Source organism: Coregonus lavaretus (genome assembly GCF_964263955.1).
Source record: "Coregonus lavaretus genome assembly, chromosome: 20".
Taxonomy (NCBI): Eukaryota; Metazoa; Chordata; class Actinopteri; order Salmoniformes; family Salmonidae; genus Coregonus; species Coregonus lavaretus.
The window spans coordinates 24223902-24242510 of NC_140007.1; the positions used below are offsets into that span (position 1 = coordinate 24223902).

General features: G+C 43.7%; 1 protein-coding gene across 1 annotated transcript; it reads right to left on the minus strand.

Moving 5' to 3' along the window:
* Positions 1 to 10351: 10351 nt before the first annotated feature.
* On the minus strand, positions 10352 to 18251 carry LOC311147785 (properdin-like). The gene is made up of 10 exons (XM_084184563.1): positions 18135 to 18251; positions 13839 to 13989; positions 13540 to 13721; positions 13297 to 13467; positions 12974 to 13168; positions 12689 to 12862; positions 12184 to 12372; positions 10951 to 11062; positions 10626 to 10752; positions 10352 to 10535 (listed from the first exon to the last, which is right to left on the minus strand). The coding sequence occupies exons 1-9, from the start codon at positions 18187 to 18189 to the stop codon at positions 10626 to 10628; spliced, it is 1356 nt and encodes a 451-aa protein (XP_084040689.1). The 5' UTR covers positions 18190 to 18251; the 3' UTR covers positions 10352 to 10535.
* Positions 18252 to 18609: the final 358 nt, after the last annotated feature.

The following is an 18609-nucleotide window of genomic DNA, read 5'->3' on the forward strand; positions in this document are numbered from 1 at the left end:
CGGTACCCTCTGCGTTGCCGCTGCTCCTCTCTATAGCGCGCCTCCACAGTCTCCTCCCAAGGATGGCGATCCATTCCGGCCTGAATCTCCTCCCAAGTCCAGGATCCCTTCCCGTCCAGGATCTCCTCCCAGGTCCAGGCTGTCTGTTCCTGGACACGCTGCTTGGTCCTCTTTTGGTGGGATCTTCTGTCACGAACGTTAATTAACGAGACGGACCAAGGCGCAGCGTGGTAAGCGTACATTTTAGTAAGTACTAAACTCACGACAAAACAACAAACAAACGAAACGTGAAGTCCTAGGTTACACAAAACAAACCTTAACGGAACAAGATCCCACACCGACTAGTGCCAAACAGGCTGCCTAAGAATGGTCCCCAATCAGAGACAACGAGATACCGCTGCCTCTGATTGGGAACCACCCTGGCCAACATAGATCTAAAGGATCTAGAAAACACAACATAGAAAATATGACATAGAAACTCCACACCCTGGCTCAACATTTAAGAGTCCCCAGAGCCAGGGTGTGACACCCAGTATTCATCCCTAAGTCCTTTCATAAACAACTGGACTCAATTATCAATCCATTCATCTGGGATTATAAAACACATAGGATAGGTAAAAACCACCTCTGTAAATCCAAGATGGAAGGAGGATTGTCTCTCCCAAATTTTATATTTTACTATTGGGCCGCTATCCTCCGTGCTGTTACGTTTTGGCTGGATGATTACACTATTCCAAAACTGAGCTGCATAGGATATTTCCTGATACCTCCCCAATGTGTGATAAATGTCATGCTGCGGAGGGTTCACTACTCCACTGCTTTGCCCTATGCTCTAACTTGCATGGTTATTGGTGTGGAATCGTTTGGATCCTCTCTGAAGTTCTGTAGATTTCAATTGACCCAGACCCGCTTCTGATCATCCTGGGAGTGTCAGAAACCCTAAACAGATTAACCAACCCCCCAGAACAACTAATCTCTTACAGTCTCATTTTGGCAAAAAAAATAATCTTGTTGTTTTGGAAAAGGAAGGAAGTTCCCTCTACCAAATTATGGCACCACTCCGCCAGGGCCCACTCTAGACACTTAGAAATAATTCGATATCTTCTGAGCAATAAATTATCAACATTTTATCAAATCTGGCAACTTCTCCTCTCTTTTTTGGACCATTCAGCGCTGTGAATTTGTACATTTTAATCCACTCTCACTTGTGATATTTTAATCTACCCTTGGGCGGCATGTGCTTTCCACGTCACCCGAGCAGTAACTCTGGGTCTTTTTGTATCTGTCTGCTCTTTTATGTTTATATAAGAATTGCATACTTGTCTTTTCTACAAAGTACCTGTACACCATTCTTGTGTGTGTTCAACAAAAAATATTTGAACCGAGAAACTCTGTGTTAAAAGGACAACTGCACCTCCTAATTTGGCCTTGTTTTTCATCAATGCTCATTAAGAAATGCTAGCAGCCATGACTGAAGGCAAACGAGAGTTATGTAGCACTATATTGGATCATTCCAATATGGTATCCTTCCGTGCAGCAGGATACATTCTGAGTAAGAATTTCAGATTAGTCTCATGTACTGGGGTAGTGCTACGGCTGACCCCCTTAAATAGCTGCCGCCACACTACTTCCACCTCTTCCATTCCAGAGAGGATTCGCTTGGTAAGAGCTCTATGTTAGAGTGTATAAGCTCAGAAGTATACCCACAGCTATTCAATAGCTTAGAGCAGCTAGCTAGCTAGCTAGCCTCTCCATCAGGGTCCCCCCACTCCGTTTGGCTTGTGCTATCTCGTTTGGGTTTCGTCCTTGTTTTTATTACTTGTGACAGTGTACCAACCTGGGCCATACTCGGTTTGGTCTACCAGTATTGCGGCGCTGAGGGTTTGGGCTTTTTCAAAATGGCGCCGACAGACATGGCAGTTCTGTTTCTAGCTCCTAAGTAACTTTGCAGTATTTAGTATTTTTGTGTGTTATTTCTTACATTATTAGCCCAGAACTTATTTGTGTTATTACATACAGCCGGAAATAACTTTTGAATATCAGAGCGGCGGTAACTCACCAGCATTACGACCAGAAATACGACTTTCCCAAATTGGATCCTTTGTTCGTACCCCCCAGGGCAATTTAACTTATCCCAGGGCTGTTCCAAGACGCCGCCGGTGGAGAAGAGGTATTTGGAGTGGACTTCTAGTCCGACTCAGGAGGCGTGCACACCATCCACCGCTTCCAAGTATATTACTTGCTAATGTTCAGTCCCTGGACAATAAAGTAGATGAGCTCAGGGTGAGGGTCTCCTTCCAGAGAGACATCAGGGACTGTAACATACTCTGTTTCATGGAATCATGGCTCTCTCTACTGTTCCCGTCCATTCAGCCAGCTGGGTTCTCAGTATATCGTGCAGACAGGAATAAAGAACTCTCCGGGAAGAAGAAAGGCGGTGGTGTATGTTTCATGATTAACTACTCATAGTGTGATTGTGATAATGTACAGGAACTCAAGTTCTTTTGTTCACTGACCAAGAATACCTCGCAATCAAATGCCGACCGTATTACCTCCCAAGATAATTATCTTTGGTTATAGTCACAGCCGTGTATATTCCCCCTCAAGCCGATACCACGACGGCCCTCAAGGAACTACACTGGACTGTGCAAACTGGAAACCACATATCCTGAGGCTGCATTAATTGTAGCTGGGGATTTTTACAAAGCAAATTTGAGGAAAACGCTACTTAAGATCTATCAACACATTGCCTGTAGTATCATGACTCAATTCTGCTCCTCCCTTCCTATAGGCAGAAACTGAAACAGGAAGTACCCATGCTAAGGTCTATTCAACGCTGGTCTGACCAATCGGAATCCATGCTTCAAGATTGTTTTGATCACGCGGACTGGGATATGTTCCGGGTTGCCTCTGAGAATAACATTGACGTATACACGGACACGGTGACTGAGTTCATCAGGAAGTGTATAGGGGATGTTGTTTCCACTATTAAAAACTACCCAAACCAAAAACCGTGGATAGATGGCAGCATTCGCGCAAAACTGAAAGCGCGAATCACGCATTTAACCACGGCAAGGTGCCTGGGAATATGGTTGAATACAAACAGTTTAGTTATTCCCTCTGTAAGGCAATCAAACAGGCAAAACATCAGTGCCTCAGACATGAGACGTATGTGGCAGGGTCTACAGACAATCACGGATTGCAAAGGGAATCCCAGCCACGTCGCGGACACCGTTCTTTTGCTCCCGGACAAGCTAAACACCTTCTGCGCCCGCTTTGAGGATAACACCGTGCCACCGACTCGACCCGCTCCCAAGGACTGTGGGCTCTTGTTCTCCATGGCCGACGTGAGTAAGACATTTAAGCGTGTTAACCCTCGAAAGGCTGCCGGCCCAGACGGCATCCCTAGCCGCGTCCTCAGAGCATGCGCAGACCAGCTGCATGGAGTGCTTATGGACATATTCAATCTCTCCCTATCCCAGTCTGCTGTCCCCACTTGCTTCAATATGTCCACCATTGTTCCTGTACCCAAGAAAACAAAGGTAACTGAACTAAATGACTATTGTCCTGTAGCACTCACATCTGTAATCATGAAGTGCTTTGAGAGGCTAGTTAAGGATCATATCACCTCCACCTTACCTGACACCCTAGACCCACTTCAATTTGCATATCGCCCCAATAGCTCCACAGATGATGCAATCGCCATCGTACTGCACACTGCCCTATCCCATCTGGACAAGAGGAATACCTATGTAAGAATGCTCTTCATTGAATATAGCTCAGCCTTCAACACCATAGTACCCTCCAAGCTCATCATTAAGCTTGGGGCCCTTGGTCTGAGCCCCGCCCTATGCAACTGGGTCCTGGACTTCCTGACGGGCCACCCCCAGGTGGTGAAGGTAGGAAACAACACCTCCACTGATCCTCAACACAGGGGCCCCACAAGGGTGCGTGCTCAGCTCAGCTCCCTCCTGTACTCCCTGTTCACCCATGACTGCCTGGCCAAGCACGCCTCCAACTCAATCATCAAGTTTTCAGACGACACAACAGTAGTAGGCCTGATTACCAACAATGACGAGACAGCCTACAGGGAGGAGGTGAGGGCCCTGGCGGAGTGGTGCCAGGAAAATAACCTCTCCCTCAACGTCGACAAAATGAAGGAGCTGATCGTGGACTTCAGGAGACAGCAGAGGGAGCACACCCCTATCCACATCGACGGAACCGCAGTGGAGAAGGTGAAAAGCTTCAAGTTCCCTCTGTGTACACATCACTGACAATCTGAAATGGTCCACCCACACAGACAGTGTGGAAAAGAAGGCGCAACAGCGCCTCTTCAATCTCAGGAGGCTGAAGAAATTCGGCTTGGCCCCTAAGACCATCACAAACTTTTACAGATGCACAATTGAGAGCATCCTGTCGGGCTGTATCACCGCCTGGTTCGGCAACTGCACCGCCCGCAACCGCAGGGCTCTCCAGAGGATGGTGCGGTCTGCCCAATGTATCACCGGGTGCACACTGCCTGCCCTCCAGGACACCTATAGCACCCGATGTCACAGGAATGCCAAAAAGTTCATCAAGGACATCAACCACCTGAGCCACGGCCTGTTCACCCCGCTATCATCCAGAAGGCGAGGTCAGTACAGGTGCATCAAAGCTGGGACCGAGAGACTGAAAAACTGCTTCTATCTCAAGGCCATCAGACTGTTAAGTAGTCATCACTAGCCGGCTACCATCCGCTTACTCAACCCTGCACCTTAGAGGCTGCTGCCCTATGTACATACAGTAGACATGGAATCACTGGTCACTTTAATAATGGCCCACTAGTCACTTTAATAAAGTTCACATACAGTTTTACTCATTTCTATGTATATACTGTATTCTACTATATTTTAGTCAATGCCACTCTGACATTGCTCATCCTAATATTTATATATTACTTAATTCCATTCGTTTCCTTTTAGATTTGTGTGTATTGTTGTGCATTGTTAGATACTACTGTACTGTTGGAGCTAGGAACACAAGCATTTCGCTACACACAAGCATTTCGCTACACCCTCAATAATATCTGCTAAATATGTGTATGTGACCAATAACATTTTATTTGATTTGATTTCGTCTTAGTTGTCTGTGTGACTTGTCTGTCCACCGGAACCCTCCCGGTTATAGCCTTTGGGTTCGGGGACCGCGCCTACCCGCAAGATCGGGAGACTGTGTATGTTTCGCTCTGGCGGGCTTGCAGTTCTCCCCTGAGAGTGAGCTAGATAACAAGCTATGCAAAGTAGCTAGCTTAACGAGAGGTGACATTTGCAGGACTAAGCACGGTTATAAACACACTTTCCCTTAAGTCCTGCCAACCTCCACCCCCACTTATATAGCAAGAGATAAGCTATAAACGTGGCGTGAGTTACAGCCGACCCACACGTATAAAGCAAGAAATAAGTTAGAAACGTGTGTGAGGTAGAATGCCCTGCCCCTTCACGGTCAGGCAGTTTATACTGTTGGCTTAATTATTTTTCCACATGGAAAAGCTACAGCCATTCATGTCTCCTCTCCTTCCTTCAGATAGTGTATGAGACAAAGGCTGATACTGTAGGTCCGTAGTAATTTTTACTATTATACAGTATTGCGCAGTGTTTACTATAGACATAGTACAGTGCATTTGGAAAGTATTCAGACTCCTTGACTTTTTCCACAGTTACAGTCTTATTCTAAAATTGATTAAATAGTTTTGAGTGCATGTTTGAGGACCCTATTGAAGTGGCTATCCCGCTCCTTCCTGTTAAAGGGGATGAGCCTGATCAGAGTCCACCACAGAGAGCTGAAGCCTCTCTGACGGGTTGAGGTGCCATGTTCAGAGGCAGCTGGCCGCTGGAGCCTCCCATGGAGTGATCAACACATCAATGTGCTGGAGCTCAGGATAGTTCGCCTAGCTCTTCAACAGTTCCAGCCCTACCATTTCCCCTGATCACAGCTACGCTAGACAGGGTCATCTTGATTGGCCACCAGCTGCTCGTGATAACTCCATGCTGGCTGAGACCACCATGGTTCAGCCTTCTGTTGTCTCTCCTTTCGGGGACCCCATGTTAGCTGCGCCTGAGGCCCAACATATTCTTCAGGCTGGGGGGATACTGTGGCATCCGGACCCGCAGCGCCTCCAGCTTTTGGCTTGGCCTCTGAGAGACATTAGTGGACCAGTCTAGGCCTTCAGGACAATGGGGTGAACACGTTGCGGTTTCTTCCACCAATGCGTCATGTCAAATGGGGGGGGGGGGCATATTCTGTACCTGGTTTGAGAGCGGTTTTACAGTTTTCACAGTCACTGCTCGATGCGGGCTGAGCGGCATCCACATTGAGAGTGTATTTAGCCACTACCTCGGCATGCCATGACGAAGGCCAAGAGGGACCCATGGCTGGCTAACCATTGCTCTCCAGATTTATGAAGGGAGTTCGACGTCTGTGTCCAGCAACGGCCCGCTTGGTGCCAAACTGGAACGTTGACGTGGTGCTGTCAGCGATTGCTAAGCTGCCCTCGAGCCCCTAGAGTTGATGACTTTGAAGCGACTATCCATGAACGTGGCATTCCTGTCGGCTATTACCTCCACTAAGAGGGTGAATGCCTTTTCAGTGAGCACTGAATGTTTTTCCGAATGGGTCCAGACAAGAGAAGTGTCACCCTCCGTCTTAACCCCTCATTCTTGCCGAAGGTCCTGTTTGACAGACCTGCACCGGTCCTTACATTTGTCCGCATATGCTCCTCCCGCGGCTGTGGGTGAGCTGTGTGTTTTTTTCCCCAGGTGTGCTCTGCCCGGGTCAGGGCCTTGGACACTTACATTACACAGACACAGGCAATGCAACAGTCTGATCGGCTATTCGTTTGCTATTGTGAGAGAGTTCTGGGCCAGAGCCTATCGATACAAATACTCTCACATTGGATGGTGGACACTAGTACTACAGCATATCGGCTGGCCAGCCAGCCTCTGCCGTCTGCTGTAGTGGCACATTCTACTAGAGCAACTATGACTGCCCTGAGCTCAGTCCTACGGGACTTTGCTCTCTGTCACTCCAATCCTCTTTGTCAGTTATCTACGGCGCCTCGAAAATGACACGAGGTGGAAGTAGTGCCTGCTCGTGGAAAGATACCATTTTGGAGTGATCCAATAGTTCACATAACTGTGATTACATACGTAACCTTCATTGTCTTGGGGGTGTGGTTTAATGTGTGTGTTTCTTGGGTGTGTCTTTGCCATTCAATCACAACAAACAAGGCCAGTAGCAAATATTTTTTATAACTATCCCAAGCTAGACCAGAGCCTGTCGTTTCCAATGGGAGCAAATGAATCATTGTGGGCAGAACAAGCAAGGAGGTGGGCAGAGCCAAGCACGAGCTAGTGAGATCATATTGGTGCGTTCTAGCATTTATTTGCATATTTATTTATTTTATTTATTTAACTTTTATTTAACTAGGCAAATCAGTTAAGAACAAATTCTTATTTACAATGACGGCCTACCAAAAGGCAAAAGGCCTCCTGCGGGGACAGGGGGCTGGGATAAAAAATGTAGGACAAAACACTCACGACAAGAGAGATAAACACTACATAAAGCGAGACCTCTTCCCGTTAAGGAACGCCTAGTCTGTGAAGCGTGCGTGTGCAATAAATCAATTCGCCCTCGCACTCCTTATAAACAAACAAAACAATTATAATCTTTGGCAAAGGGTAAAGTCTTGTCACAACTTCCTCAGAAGCTGCCTCCCCTCCTTGTTCGGGCAGGCTTCGGCGTTCGTCGTCACCGGCCTTCTAGCCACTGCCGCTCCTCATCTCATCATTCCATTTGTTTTGTGTTTATTACACACACCTGGTTCATATGCCCTCAGCAGTACCTGTATAAGTGTTCCCTCTGCCCCCTTGTCTTTATGTGAGATTGTTTATTGTGGAGGTTAGATTAGCTCGGTGGAGCTCTTTGTATTTTGTATCGCCAGGATATTTCACCTGTGTGCCTTGTTGTTTTCCAGTGCACCTGATTTCCGCACTGGAGTGTTTTACGCATTGCTGAGTACCGCTGTGTTTTCGGAATAAACCTTTTATTCTGTGATTTACCCTCCTGCGCCTGACTCCTCCAAAATCACTCACCACAAGTCTACAAAACGCAGTCCACTCTGTTTGTTATAGATTTTAATTTTGGAAACAGAAAACTGTATGGAGAACAAATGTTTAATCAGTGAGAACATTTGCACAATGTCGGCCAAAATCGATCTCGCTCCATCTTCTACCACTGCCGGCCACTGGGCTTCGTCTCATCACCATATTTGGTATATTTGGTAGTGAGTGGAAATGCCGATCGGATGCTTCACATTTATAGATCCGGTAAAATATCTGGCTCATTGTTCTATCTACGCCAGTAGTGAGTACAGCGAGGTAAGCGAAGTTAGCTTTGCTATGGAGATAACTACGTTTTGAAGTTGAGGACTTCTCCCCTCCTGACTGACTCGCCATCTCTCAAGATGCTCAGCTAATTCAGTTCTACAGTATGTGTAGGCTAAAGCCTGCACTGACCTTGTGTTTAGCCAAGCTGACAGCAGCTAGCTAGCATAGCTTGCTGATAACTGCAGCTGGCAATCCTATTTAGCTGATATTTCTCTGTCAAATCAGTTATGGCAAGATAGCAAGAGCCAGTGTCAAGAATGTGTTTCTTAAGACGCTCTTTCTACAACACCTTGCTACAAAAGTAACTTGCAACTTAGTGTCGTATATGAAGATTATGACTATTCTAGAGGAACAAAGAGGGGATGTTTATCTTAGTTCAAAAGTAGCCATTTGTAGGGTGACGCCCCAGGGGAGACAGGTGATTGGACAGCAGAGGGAGCAACCCATATTTCTGCATTGTTTATAAGTATATGCTGGAGGGAGAGGGGGTTAGAGCAGACATTACAATTTGAGGACACTGCTCTCCGGGTGGTCATGACATCCGTCACTTATGCTGAAATCTTGTGATATGAATAAACTTATGATCAAGGGTTCAGTATGAGCGGACTCCTTTGTTTGACAGTAATGAGCACCAGCAGCGACAAGATACACTACATTAGTTTAAACGTTTCATCGCATCATGTAAATATGTGTTACCGTGGAAAAGGTATCAACTGTGAGTTGAATTCCCAGTCTTGAGTAAGCTCAGCTGTCCTACAACACAATATTCTATAACTGGCTAGTTTTGTCTCATCTCGTCTCGTCTCTCCTTATGTGTGCTGTTAGATCTTTCCCGTGGGACAAAGCCCAGAACTACTAATCTCCCTACAACATTGACTAAAAATCGATGTGTGTTCATGTTACAAAGACAAAACATGTTATGCTTTAAGTATCATATTGGTGTGCTTATAAAGACAGTATGCCTACACTTAGATAGAAAATAAAAATAAGTTGTGTGTAGAGTACAACTTCAGCTGTCTAACCAGAACTAGAATGGCATTGTATTTGTCTAACTAGGCAAGTCAGTTAAGAACAAATTTTTATTTACAATGACGGCCTACACCGGCCAAACCCGGGCGACGCTGGGCCAATTGTGAGGCTGGGTGAGGTTCTGTCTTCAAGTCTCCAGTGGGTGATGAAGTCCCCTCAATCTATAGTATGTCATGTATTACAGGTTATAGACAGGTGCAGTCAGGTGGCAGGATGGGTGGAGTGCATGACACTTCATCCTGGATGAGAGTTTGCCTCAACCCATGTGTCCAGCAGGCAGAGTTCAATAACAACAGGCAGATGTGAGATGCTGGAGGATGGCACTCTTCTCATACCTCTCTGTAGGCTACTGCCTACTGACCAATTAAAAGCTTCCTCCAGCCTACAGAGGTAAGTAGCCTACAGAGTAATATGAGAAGAGTGCAATTGCTGAACTTATGTAGATATTCTAAACAAAGTGTTTTGATAACTTTCCAGTGTAACAGTTCCATGTAGAATAAACCATACTTCACATAATACTGTAGAAGCAGTGTTCTGCTAATAAACAACGTGCAAATATGATACTTTCCTGTATGGTGTCCCAAATAAGACAGGAGTTCCCTGACATGTTTGAAGAATACATAGGAATAATAAAAACTACCAGAGGCGTAGACTGCACTTTCAGCACATTATCATTCACACTGCACCAATCCATTTCACTGCATTGCTCATCACACCAGTCTAGCTACAGTAAATATTGCATAATGTTACATTTTGGTTTTGAGTAGTAATATTCATATAATTGGTCTAAAATGCCTAAATTCAAACACTTCACCAAATTTGTATGCATTAATTAAGTTTCCCATAATCGCTCCGGCAATTTTTTTTCCTTTCTCATAGACTAAAGTAATAAGCTGAAAGGAAGTGAACAATGTTTTTATTTCTTCAGGAAATTACATTATTATGAAAAGTGTAGTCATAATAAACTACTTTGTGTTACTGATGGTTCATGAAGGCGGCACAGACACGTAACCAAAGGCAGGTTGTTGAACATTGAGTTGTCTTAAGTCCTCCTCAAAGCAGTCAAAAGATTCTGCAAAAACTCTGAAATTTAGAGAAAGCATTAGAGCTGACCAAAGTCCATTTGAAATTGATATTGTAACTATGAAAGCAGTGTTAATAATAATATATTACCTATGTGTCACATGGAGGAACATTCATACAGGCCAGACTCTGTTTTGGGTCCTTCAACAGTGTGCAGTTCGCAAATGGCGTCCCTTCAAAGTATGCTTTAACCTTAATAGGAAACCCTACTGTCTCACTGGCAAGGAAACAAATAGCAAATAAAAAGAGTTAGATTCACCTAATTTACACTTGACACACCAAAACACAGCAGAGTGCACATATTTCACACTGCACCAAATAATCCTGAATGTGCCACAGAGACCAGATACATAGGAGCAGATACACACAAACTACTTGGTTAATCAGTGAATAGTATTTTATACAGTCTCCTTACCTGTATTCTGACAGATCAGGTATGCACTTTTGTTCTCTGGTCCTTTTGGCTCCTTCTCCACAGGGGGGCTCACACTGACTCCACTCACTCCATTCACTCCACTTACCATCAACTAAACACAAGTGAAGCATTATGTGAGGAACATTACTTCTTAAGTTTACCATATGTTTCCCAGTCTAAACAGTTCACACATATATTATGAAAACATTTTGTGACGTTTTTGTTCATTTTGGTGTTAGACAGCATTAGGCTGTTTTTTCCCGGCTGTTCGAGCACACACATTTTTTTTTTTTAGGCTTGTCGGAGTTTGGTAGCTGAAGTCCCTTCATCAGTGATTTGTCAACAGTAGGGATTATTCTATGAAGTGTTTGTCATTCAACAACAGATGACTAGTTTTCATGCACATTTTCTCACTTGAGAAATACTGCACCAAACATCTAATTGCGTGACTAAGACCTCCTCTGCAAAAACGTGAAAACGTTATCTTAGATCACGACTTCCGCCGAGGCTGCCTCCCCTCCTTGTTCGGGCAGGTTTCGGCGTTCGTCGTCACCGGCTTACTAGCCACTGCCGCTCCATATATCATCATTCCATTTGTCTTGTCTTGTCAATTACACACACTTGGTTCATATTCCCCTCATTAGTACATGTATAAGTGTTCCCTCTGCCCCCTTGTCCTTGTGGGTGATTGTTTTATGTGAAGATGAGTGTAGCTCGGTTGAGCTCCCTGTACTTTGTTTTGCCGGGGTTATTTATCCCTGTGCGCCTGTAATGTGTTCCAGTGCGCCTGTATTACGCACCGTGCTGTTGACGCTATCCAGCGTAACTGTGTACTACGGAATAAACTCTGTATTCAGTGATTTACCCTCCTGCGCCTGACTCCTTCAAATCACACTCTCACATTCTGACTATTTTCAGGAAATGTACTTGTTGCTACGGCGTCTCAAGTGGGACAAACAGTAATATTGCAGTTTTTTCTCGTTTTTCAAGCGAAGGTATTTTAAGGGAGGATGCGAGCACAGATGTTCACTTCGCCTAGCCGAGTTCTGCAAGGAGCAAACCAAACCTATGTATGTGGATGCCTTTAGCCTACTGCATATGAAATGCATAATGAGAATTTGTATTATCCAATTATCACTGCAAAAACATATAACACTTGGACTGAATAAAATGTCATGAAAGAAAGCAAACAACACAGCTTAATCAATGGAAGCTAAATCTTGTTTAACTCACAGTAGCATGATTTTATGTCATAGCAGGCCCTGTAGTCTGTAATCTTTCCTTCACACACCTTCCCATCAAAACCTGTGTGTTCACACCATCTTTGCCGTCTTTGCTGTCCACCAATTTTTCGACAACGAATCTTTCCTCTATTAGATTTACATTCTTCCCATCTCCCCCACTGTGACCACTGACCATCCACTGTGGGACAAAGAAATAACCATTATCCTCATGGGAAGTCTTTCAGTTGTTAGGAGGACTTGAAGGATACAATGTTTTCACTACAGAGTACCATATACAGTAATAGTATTACTATAAAAGTGTATAATATTATTCTAATTACAGTGACAAAATACAAATCTAAACTGAACATCAGCTGTGTGAAAGCTATAATCCTCTCAAGAGAGACTACATTTGATCAAATGACTCATCTGCTAAAAACAATATTTGCTCAGAGGTAAATAATTGATGAAATGAGCAGAGGGAATGGGTTCTTCTCCGGCTGTCAGTACTTTACCTGGGCAATGGTTTTTGGTATTGCAGATTTGTTTGTCTTTATTTGATCCAGAGCAGGGCAGACCTCCATGTTTAGGGGCTGGGTTGTTACACTGTCTGAGCATTTCAGAAATCCCCAACCCACAGGTAACGGAGCAGGAGCTGGGGGGGCCCCACGGCCCCCAGTTACCATTCACTGTCGAGGATAAAGAGGGGAGTTTGTTTTACATACAATATGAGTACAACAACTTTAGGTTATCAGTCAGAACCTCAGAGGAAAATAGGATTGCTTTGCCATGCCACTTACCAGGACAGAAAGGAAGCTCATCACAGGTCCTAGTGTTGCTCCCTAACCCAGGGCATTCATCACCAGGGGGCACTGAGGACGGTGGTGGTTTGGTGCATGCTCTGTTGCGCTGCTGTGTAGGTCTGGGTAAATTCTCCCCCACACAAGTGCCTGAGCATGGCTGCCAGTTCTCCCAGTTCGACCAACCACCATGAGCTACAATCAAAAGAGGAGGAGAGCGGACTTACTCCAGTGAAAAGACATGCCAAACTTGTATCATGTATGGTGATGGTTATTGCACGTGAAGGAATAGAGTGTATTGTCTAAATCATGATGGTCTTTACTTGGACAGACGCGATCAACCACGCAGGGTTCCAACTCTTCACTTGGACCATCACAGCTGCCTCCACATCTAGGTTGTGGTTCGGTGCATGTCCTCACTCTGTTTCTTACGCCCTTATCACAAGTCACTGAGCAGGGCTGCCACTGACCCCACTTACTCCATTGGCCTTGTTCTGAAAAATGTTGGGCAAGATCATCAAAAGAGGCACAAAATACATTGACTGTCTGTTAGAGAGGGTATGTACCTGGACAACAGTTTAAATCAATGCAGACTTTGGTCTCTAACGTGAGTTTCTGAATCTCTCTTGGGCTAGTCGTCTGAGCACATTTTCCCTGTCCCTGGCATTCTCGTCGTCTCTGCGAAACTCCCTCCTCACAGGGGACAGAGCAGTGGCCCCAAGCAGTCCATTCAGACCATGAAGGTGGCCTACAGGTGTCATAAAACACAACAAATCACATCCTGCACTGGGACGTTGGATGTTCAAATCTGAAACTCATTGACACCAGCCTGGTCTCAGAGCATTTCGTATTATTCTGTACTCACCCACAAGACTTGCATTTTCCATCTGATCCAATGTATCCGTAGTGAGGGTTAAGACAACAGTCATCCATTGTCACTTCTCCTAGTAGCCAGAGATCGTCACAATTTCCCGAATCCCCATCAAACCTGGTGTAACATTTCACCTCCGGTGATACTGGAATCATATAGAACATTCATAGATTCTAATCACTGCTTCAATAATTTTTCTAGCATTTCACCATATTATTCATTTTTTACTTAACCTTCCTTTTATCAGGGAGTCATACTGACTCCAAGGTCTCTTTTACAGATGAGCCCTGAATTACAGAAATTACAGAAAATACACACATCAAAATATAAATACAAAATGCAAGCAAAAAAAAAAAAGGTCATTATAAAAAACATTCATCAGTAATAAGGTCCTCAATCAGCTTTCTGAATTGCCCTAGAGGCACCAAAACATCAAATTTAAGAACATTTTGAAGATTGTTCCACAAATAAGGTGCTAGAAAACTAAAATATGATTTACCTAACTCAGAGACCAAAGGAATTTCCAGAGTTAGTCACCCCTTAGACCGGGTAAGTCTAAAGTTTAGTAATGATGTTAGGTACAGTGGGAGTATTTGTAAAAGGGCTTTATACATGAAAACATATCAATGTATCAACCTACGTGACATCAAAGAGGGCCAAGGACATTTCTGGTAGAGAATGCAGTAATGAGTACCGAAACTGTCACCCATAATAAAGCACCCTTGATAAACTGCATCTAACGGCTTTAATAAAGTGGCAGCTGCATTAATACAGATGATGTCGCCATAGTCTAGGACTGATAGGAATGTCAACTGAATAATCTGCCTTCTACTTCTACTATTTTGCAAGAGGCATGACCTATTTCTATAGAATACATTTTTACTCTCAGCTTCTTAACTAACTCATCATTATGCATTTTAAAAGACAGCTTTTCATCTGTCCAGATGCCCAGATATTTGTAAGCAGGGACACGATCAATATGGACACCCTCCAAAGTACATATGTTTAAGTTATTTGTATGCGCTCTAGAGAACAACATATACTTAGTTTTACCTGTATTCAATACTAATTTCAGGTCAATAAGGTTTGTCTGTAATACAGTGAAGGGAGACTGTAGTTCAGATCAGTGACAACCTGTCATTCAGGGCAGGTGGGGCAGAGCCCAACCTGTTTTGAGCCCCACCTGTGTATATATATATACATATATAAACAGTATATATATTTTTTTTTTCCTGTGTTGCATGTTATTTTGGCATTAATACGTGTCACATATCAGTTTGCAAACAATATAAAAAGAAAAATCATTGAGTTAATAAAGCCGCATTCAAACATGGTCTCTTTTTTGCTTTCTTGAGTAAGGCAGCTCCAAAATGCAGGTGTTTCAGCCTAGCTCAGTGGTTTCTGTGGTGGTGGGGCAGCCAGCAGAAAATACGGAGCGTAGGGGTTGATAATGTTCTCTAGTTGCGCCGTGATTGGCTCAGTGTTCTGTCACTCATGGGGACACTATGTCATCACAAAATCTACAGGGAGAGCTCGAAAATTCAAGCCCCTTAGGTGCTGCCATAGATTTACATTAGAAGTGCCCATCGAAGAAGGCTCAAGGTCATTGGCCACAGATATAATGACGTCAAATCACGTTATATCTACAGTAGCTTTGATTGGACTGATCATGTCAACATCATACTTTCAAAATCTTTCAATTGCTTAGCTAATAAGCAGTCATCATCATGAATCAAGTCGACAATCTACTGGCAAATCCTTTTCAAACCTTGTCATACGAAGATAAATTATAGATTAAACGTATCGGTGCTCATCGGCCATTGGACATAAATATTACACAACAAGTTGGAAATCGCAAATTCAACAATGAGTGGTTTGGAAAGAATCAGTGGCTAACTGCAAGCGTTGCAAAGCAATCACTAGCCTGCTATTCAGTGGAGTGGGTATGTGGTCCAAGTCTGGGTTTAAGGGTCTCTTTTCCAAGCTTAAAAGTATAAACATTCACATACAACACTATGGGCCAGAAAAGGTTGAATACATTGGCTATGCTGTTAATCCAGCATGATTTCTGCCGCGTTCAAAACAACTGGAAACTCAGAACTGGGAAATCTCAGACTTCAGTGAGTTCAAGACAACTGGGAACTCTGAAAAGAATGAACTCAGACTGGGAAAATACGATTTGAATGGTCATCCAACTCGGAATTCCAAGTCGGGAACTCGGGCCTCTTTCTAGAGCTCCGACCTGAAGATCACTGACGTCATGATTAGACCTTGTTTTTTTCAGAGTTCCCAGTTGTCTTGAAGCACCATAAATCCAGAGAATGCCAGACTTTGATGACAAAGTTTGATGACAAAATTTGCCCACAAGAAGGACTGCCGCGCCACCTTCCTGTTCAAGTGAGCACAGAACAACAAGGTTAGTCCAAAAATGTATTGTATGCTGCTGCATAATGATGTAATATGCCAGGGAGATATGTATACTGTAGCTAAGAAAGTAATACTAAGTGTATGTTGTGTAGTAAGCTGTTAGAAGCCCATGTGCCTCACCTTAATAACTTGGTCCCTTTCCCCCTCTTAACTTAGCCTACTGTTCTGACTAGTGGTGCACATGTAGCCTATAGCCTGTTTTATAGAAATGTAATCATCAAATATTGTAAGAGCTTTCATTGTCTGCTTATATGCCCCCTTTATTTATCCTATGGTTCTGACTTAGTGTACAGGGAGAATACTGTAAGAACGGTCCATGTTCTGAATTCTGTCGCTGTACATTTCAAAAGTGCTGAGCAAATAGTTATATTGACTACGTCCGTCCTAGCTCACTCATTAATGTCTTAATCGAATTGACGGATTGCCTCTTATCTGCTCATCGTTCCTTCATGCCATAGTTTGTACATCTCAATTGTCAGTAGAAACCATATTTGTTTAAGCAAGTCAGACATATCAGCTATGTTTTTTAAAAAGGCAGTAAATTAGGCTGAATTAACTGTTTCGCTGCCAGATAAGGCTCCGCTGATAGCCAGGTGTAGCGGTGGTAAGGATTCACTCCATGGTGCTGAAAAGAAAGCTCTGCTGTTGGGACAGCTTTGTGTAGGCCCTAAACGTTTGTGGGCACCGTTTGTCACCATTATAATGCAATTAATGTATTGTTTAGTGTTTTGTTGTGTAGTGGATTTGCTGGCATGCATCTAAAAGAAAAAAATTGGGGAGTTTGCCCCACCAAGATTTACATGCTAAAATTGCCACTGGTTCAGATAGAGCCTAGTCAACCGTGGGGGCAATAGCATACACAACAGTATCATCGGCATACAAGTGCAGGTTACATGTTTTTTTTACAGACATGTCAATATTGTTCATGTAAATAGTAAAACGTACAGGACCCAGAATTGACCCATGATGATACATATTGAGTTCTATCTGTCAAGTCATTTTTAAACCAGATACATGCAGCCTGGTCTAGGCCAATTGAGGAAAGCCTCTGAATTAGCAGTGAGTGATCAGCAGTATCGAAAGCCTTTGACAGGTCAGTGAAGAGGGCAGCACAATGTTGCCTTTTATCCATTCAGTGAACCACATCATTTATAACTAGGGATGCAGCAGAGATAGTGCTATGACCTGGTCTAAAACCCAACTGATGTACATTTAGAACACATTTCAAAGATAAGAAAGATCTTAGCTGAGAATTAATCAAGGATTCTAATATTTTAGCTAGGCAAGAAAGTTTATAAATTGGGCGATAATTATTTAGGTCACAAGGATCACCACCTTTGTGAAGGGGTAGTACATGGGCTGCCTTCCAAACCTTGGGGATAGTACCAGATGTAATCGTCAGATTAAAAATATTGGTTAATGATTCAGCAATCAGGGTGGCCGAGAACTGCAGCAAAAATGGATAAAGCATATCAGCCCCAGTGGATTATTTTTTACATCAAGGCATCTAGCCCATCACAGGTAGTAAATTGTTGAAATGAAAACAAAGATTCACTAGAAGTTGACAGGTTAACCGTCATGTTAGCTAGAGGCTGGCAGAAGGAAGAGCAGTCAATTGACTGACCAGGGTCAATTAAACCACAGTTTCTCTCAAATAAAAAGCCTGCCGAGATAAAATGATTAAAAGCATCACTTATCCCATTCTTCTCAGTTATGATGCCAGAGTCAGAATTTAAAAGTAACGTGGTGTCTAGCATTATAGTGAAGTGTTCACAAATCAATATTTTTTAATATCACATTAATTCTAGTGTTATGAGTAGGTTGTAAATATTTGTTGAAAACAACAATAGTAAAGGCACTGACCTGATTCCCTTACAGTCATCAGCAACACTAATGAAGTCCACAACAACTGCGCCATTTCTCTGTCTTTGTCTATGCCTAGTACTTCTTACTGTAGCTCTCTGTCCACTCTCTCTAGCAGGCTTATCTGGTTAATGTTTCACTTTATAGGAAAAAAAACCCAGAAAGATGTGCATCCCATTCCCGTAAGGTTAATAAACTCCCCAGTAAGCATGGACCGACGCCGGTGTCTTTTGGACGTCTTTGTTTTGGTCCGGACCCTCTTTTTTTTCTATTTTTCTTTTGTGATCCGGACCGGCCTTGATTTCAACGTCCATGGATGTATATTTTTGGTCCGCTCTGGTCCGGCCTTGATTTTGCCCAAACATAGATGTCCATGTTTGGTTCAGATTTGGTCCGGTACGGACCAGCCTTGAGTTCAACGTACACAGACTTCCGGTCCAGACCGGCCTCGATTTGGCCCAAAAATAAACGTCTT

Coding starts and splice junctions, on each gene's coding strand:
- LOC311147785 (XM_084184563.1), bottom strand. CDS start 18,189: ATGGCGCAGTTGTTGTGGACTTCATTAGTGTTGCTGATGACTGTAAGG. Junction 13,169..13,296: donor GGTTGATCGCGTCTGTCCAA/GTAAAGACCATC, acceptor TTTTGATTGTAG/CTCATGGTGGTTGGTCGAAC. Junction 12,373..12,688: donor TACCAAAAACCATTGCCCAG/GTAAAGTACTGA, acceptor TTTGTCCCACAG/TGGATGGTCAGTGGTCACAG.